Genomic DNA, 5,923 nt, shown 5'->3' on the forward strand with positions numbered 1-5,923 from the left:
AGCATCCGCTGTGTGCTGGATACAAGGCCTCACTGAGCTGAGCATCTAGTATGTGCTGGATACAAGGCCTCACTGAGCTAGCATCTGCTGTGTGCTGGATACAAAGCCAAGTGTGAAGACACAGAGATGAGTAAGTACAGCCTAAAGGGGCAATGGTGCTTCAGTGCTGGAATTCCCACCTATCACAAGGGAGACCTGGGTTCAATTCCCAGTCAGCGCACCTCCACTGCAGCCACCACCCTCTGAATGGAGGCCTGGGTATTGCTATGATGCTGAAGATTTCAGTGGGGCTTCCAGAGTGTGGCAGGCCAGGAAGAAAGGCCTAGCGATCTACTTCTGAAAATCAGCCAACGAAAACCTTATGGATCACAACAGTCCTATCCCCAACTGATTATGGGGATGGCACAGGGCCTGGCAGGGCTTCATTCAGTCGTGCATGGGGACACTATGAGTTGGGGGATGACTCAACAGCAGCAGCAAAGGGCCCCCTGTAAGGGTGAAGTAAGAATGTATGCCCTCATTCATTCAATAGTCATTCACCGAGTAACTCAGAAACACTGTACCACGGGCCAGCACACAGTAAACGCTCACTAAATTTATGATGATATTTTTATCATCATTGCTCAATGATCTCAAAGATTTTGGCCATGTAGCAAGGTAGTTAAAACTGCAAACAGTTTGGTCAGTTCCCCTAATAAATAAAAACCTCGGCAAAAATATACAAAATCTGTATTTACAAATTATATAAACATGTACACAGGATATAGAGTGAAGGAAATAAATATACCAAGATGTAAACAGCAGTAGTTCTTGTGGTGGAATCTGGATAATTTTTATTATGTGCATGTTACAATGTAATGAGCCTGGGTGTTGCAAGTGGTTTGCGATGGGCTCCTGACCCAACCGTTGGTGGCTCGAGCCCCACCCAGGGGCTTACAGACTCCTTTCGTAAAGATTACAGCCCAGAAAACCCCACGGAACAGTTGTACTCTGTAACACGCCGGGTTGCCATGAGTCGGGGGCCCACCTGACTGCAGCTAATAACGAAAACAACGTCTCACAACGTGGTGTGTACATTTAGCCTTATTCCTGTCTCCACGTGTCCTTCACCAATGTTTTGCCATCCCCTTTATGCATGCTACCTTTCCCACGTTTTGTGTATCCATTTACGGTAGCCAGTCCAAAATACTTTATAAAACAAGGTGGGGTAGAAACAAACAAATCTTGCAATAGAATATATTTATTGGAATGAATACCCCCAAAAATCAACCGGTCAAAGTCCCTGACTCTGGCCAGTAAAACCTCAATCGCTTAAAAGAGATTATTGTCTATTCCCAATTTTCAGATATGCATGGATGAAGAGTTCGGAGATTTTCCCGGTTCTTTGCCCAGTCTTTAACATTTGAACTTTCTTATGATACAGTTCAAGCCAAATACTCTGTATTTGTTCCTCTGTGGGAAACGAGCACTATACTTCATTCATACAACCAAGACAAATAAAAATAAATAAAATTCTTGGTCTCCACCAGTTGAACAATGCCAACTCTAAACGACTTCACACAAAATCCACTTTTGCTCTGCTCTGAAGATAATCTGCAGAAACGCTTAGCAGTATTTACTAACTTTTCAAACAAGTATTACAAACTATGTTGTTTCTAGCTGCTGTGCAGTCGGCCCCGACTCATGATGACCCCACATACAATGGAAGGAAACCCTTCTAGGTCCTGTGCCCTCCCCACGACGAGCTGCAATGGACCTTTGTGATCCATAGGGTTTTCGCTGGCTGGTTTTCAGAAGCAGATAGCCAGGCCTTTCTTCCTAGTCCATCTTAGTCTAGAGGCTCTGTTGCAATCTGTTCAGCATCCTAGCAACGTGCAAGCTTCCGCTGACAGACCAACGGTGGCTGCATGTTAAGATGATTAATCAGGGGTCAAACTCAGGTCTCCTGCGGGAAAGGTGAGAAGTCTACCACCGAACCACCACCAAATCTATAAATATATCAACACCAGAATGCTTAGGAAATGAACTCCATGTTCTTTTCAAATCCTCCCTTTGACATAACTCTTGAGTCACAGATGGAAGCTAAGGACCTTTTCCATAGAAAAATGCACCAATGACCCACAATATTGCTTATATGCAGTTTAATAAATCCCCTCATCTAAAGCTAGCCTAGGCATGCAATGACGCCAGGTTTGTTAAGAAACTCTGTTCAATGGATGACACCCGCCTTCTTCTCCTCCTCAGAGACTTCTCAGCCCTCAGTTTGTCTCTTACTTTAATGGTTAAATACTTGGCAAACTGCATGTGGATGAATTACTGATTTCCTGGGCTACTTTTAATTCTTATCTATCTAGATCAAATGAAGAACACAATGGTTAAAGCTTAATCGATCACGTTACAAGGGAAATTTACTAAATAACAATAATTATTTAGGAGACATTATAGTATGGTCTCCTAAATATGGCACTGAAGTAGAAGTGGAATATTCCAGTCACTACATAGGGGATTAAAATGTTATATCAAGAGTACTTAACAGATCAATATGTCAGGACTAATGAGTACCTAGGTCATTGAATCAAGACATATATGAAATATTAAGCAGGCTTACCAAGGTAAATGCATCTAAACTCTTTTTTACGTGGTTATTACTTTTGCCTTCACTTTACATATTATCAAAGCATTTAAACTGATCTATCTTTAGTTTTGGTTAAGGGTAACCTAAAGGCTGGCTGTTCCTGTCTACCCAGATGTGCCTCAGAAGAAAGGCCTTGGTGATCTACTTTCAAAAAAACATCAGTCATTGAAAACCCTATGGAACGCAGTTCTACTCTGACACACGGGTCAGAATTGACTCCAGGACAACTGGTTTTTCAGGTTTTTTTTAATCTTTAGTTTCAGCAGTAGAATCCTCACCATCCATGTGGGAGACCCTGGTTGAATTAATGGTTAATGTACCTCACGCGCAGCCACCAACCATCTGTCAGTACCGTCGGAATCGACTCAACGTCAACAGGTTGTTTTTTGGTACAATGCTGAACAGATTTCAGCAGAAGTTCCAAAACAAGATGGGCTAGAAGGGAGGCCTGGTGATCTACTTCTGAAAATCAGGTCAAATAAAATCCTATGGACCACAATGGTCCCATCTGCAACCAATCAGGAGAATGGCACAGGACCAGGCAGGGTTTTGTTCCACTGTGCATTGTGTGGGTCACCATAAGTAGGGGTGGGCAACATGAGAGCAGCTGACAATAATACTCTATAGTTTGTAGATCATAGGATTTACTTTAGCCACCAAATAAGATGGGTTAGGGTTAATTGGAGTATGTTAACATTAAAAAAAAAAAAAAAAGTTGGACATTCAACCATTTCAGGAGGCAGCATAAGATCAGGAACCGATGGTGCTGAAGGAAGACGTCCAAGCCGCACCGAAGGCACTGGCGAAAAACAAGGTTCCAGGAATTGACGGAATACCAATTGAGATGTTTCAACAAACGGAGGCGATGCTGGAAGTGCTCACTTGTCTAATGCCAAGAAATCTGGAAGCCAGTTACCCGGCCAGTCAACTGGAAAAGATTCATATTTATGCCTATTCCCAAGACATGGGACCCAACAGGATCCGGAAATTATCGAAAAATTATCATCGAAACCATACACAAGTAAAATGTTGCTGACGATCATTCAAAACTGGCTGCAGCAGTATGTCAACAGGGAACTACCAGAAATTCAGGCCAGATTCCGAACAAGATGTGGAACCAGGAATATCACTGCTGATGTCAGATGGCTCCTGACTGAAAGTAAAGAACACACTGAAAGATGTTTACCTGTGTTTTATTGACTATGCAAAGGCATTTGACTGTGCGGATCGTAACAAATTATGGGTAACATTGCAAAGAATGGGAATTCCAGAACACTTCATTGTGCTCATGAGGAACCTGTACATAGATCAAGCAGTTGTTTGAACAGAACAAGGGGATACTGTGTGGTTTAAAGTCAGAAAAGCTGTGTGTCAGGGTTGTGTCCCTTCAACATACACATTTAATCTGTATGCTGTGCAAATAATCCAACAAGCTGGACTATATAAAGAAAAACATGGCATCAGGATTGGAGGGTCATTAACAACCTGTGATGTGCAGATGACACAACCTTGTTTGCTGAAAGTGAAGAGGACTTGAAGCACTTACTGATGAAGATCAAAGACCACAGCCTTCAGTATGGATTACACCTCAACATAAAGAAAACAAAAATCTTCACAACTGGACCAATAAGCAACATCATGATAAAAGGAGAAAATACTGACGTTGTCAAGGATTTCATTTTACTTGGATCCACAATAACACCCATGGAAGCAGCAGTCAAGAAATCAAAAGACCCATTGCACTGGGGCAAATCTGCTGTGAAAGACCTCTTTGAAGTGTTGAAAAGCAAAGATGTCACCTTGTAGTGACATCTAAGGTGTGCCTGACCCAAGCCATGGTATTTTCAATCGCCTCGTATGCATGTGAAAGCTGGATGATGAATAAGGAAGACTGAAGAAGAACCCACGCCTTTGAATTGTGGTGTTGGCGAAGAATATTGAATATACCATGGACTGCCAAAAGAATAAATCTGTCTTGGAAGAAGTACAACCAGAATGCTTCTTACAAGTAAGGGTGGCAAGACTAAGTCTCACATTCTTTGGGCACATTACCAGGAGGGACCGGTCCCTGGAGAAGGACATCATGCTTGGTAACGTACAGGGTCAGCGAAAAAGAGGAAGACCCTCAATGAGATGGACTGACACAGTGGCTTCAACAACGGGCTCAAGCATGGCAAAGACTGTGAGGACGGCACAGTGTTTTGCTCTGTTGTACACAGGGTCGCTAGGAGTTGAATTGACTTGAGGGGCACCTAACAACAACAACATTTAAAAAAAAAATTCACTGCAGGTGACTGGCTTCTGACTCATAGGACTCTACAGGACAGCGAACTGCCCTATAGAATTTCCAAGGCTGCAAATATTTAATGAAGCAGGCTGCCACATCTTCCTCCCTCAAAGCCGCTGGTGGATTGGTGGGTTCCAACCACTAACCGTTTCTGTTAGCAGCCGAGTGCTTTAACCATAGATCACTCAAAGCAATGGTGAGGGGCAATGGCAACTGGATTTGGATCTAGGATAAAACCGCTACAACTCTGTCTCCACTACGAGGGAAGTCATCCCGTCTCTGGACTTGTCTTCTAGATTAAAAAAAAAAAAATCCCTGCCACAGCAATCCACATCTGTCCTGCCTCCCAAGCCACACACGTGGCACTGAGGTGAGGGAGGGGCACCGGTGTGTGGGAGGAAACGAGGCTAAGGAACAGTGAGGAGGCGGCCAGGAGGATCCAGGAACAGAGGGCTGAACCAGAAGTCGGACGGGAACTACAGATGAGGACCCAGAAAGTGAGGAGAAAAGGATGGGGACAGCTAAGGGAAGTAGAGGCTCGTAAACTCCGCTACCCGTTAGAGATTTTAAAACATCGACGCCCAGCCGCACCTGGGCTGATTATATAGCATCTCAGGGGCTGGACCCGGGCATCAGGATTTTGAAAGCTCCCCAGATGAATGCAATGTCCCGCCAAGTTGAAGGACCGGAAGACCAGAGGGGCGGCGACGGGCAGCGAGGAGGAGCGCGAGTCCCCGGGGACAGGAGAGGCCGGGCACTAGCCTAAAGGCTCCGCCTTTTCCTGTGGACAAGGGGGCCGGAGTCCCCCACACGCGGCTCCTGCAGAGTCGCCCTCCTTCTGCGGCGGTGGCAGCTTCCGTCCATCGACAGGACGGGACGAGAGGCTGGCAGGGGAGGCGGAAGGCGACACGGGCGCCACGTTACCTGATCAGAGCCGCGACCCTCATGCTGGGCGCAGTGCGCGTGCGTGCGGCGGGCGCGGCGGGAGCCGGGACTGGCGC

General features: G+C 45.2%; 1 protein-coding gene across 1 annotated transcript in view; it reads right to left on the reverse strand.

Moving 5' to 3' along the window:
* The window catches only part of DPH6 (diphthamine biosynthesis 6), a 204,195-nt gene extending 198,285 nt beyond the window's left edge, over positions 1-5,910 (reverse strand). The window contains exon 1 of the mRNA XM_004380602.2: positions 5,847-5,910. Within this exon, the coding sequence (XP_004380659.1) occupies positions 5,847-5,869 (23 nt within the window). The 5' untranslated portion in view covers positions 5,870-5,910. The remainder of the gene's footprint in view (positions 1-5,846) is intronic.
* Between the last annotated feature and the right edge of the window lie 13 nt (positions 5,911-5,923).

This window comes from Trichechus manatus, unplaced genomic scaffold (assembly GCF_000243295.1).
Source record: "Trichechus manatus latirostris isolate Lorelei unplaced genomic scaffold, TriManLat1.0 scaffold00076, whole genome shotgun sequence".
Taxonomy (NCBI): domain Eukaryota; kingdom Metazoa; phylum Chordata; class Mammalia; order Sirenia; family Trichechidae; genus Trichechus; species Trichechus manatus.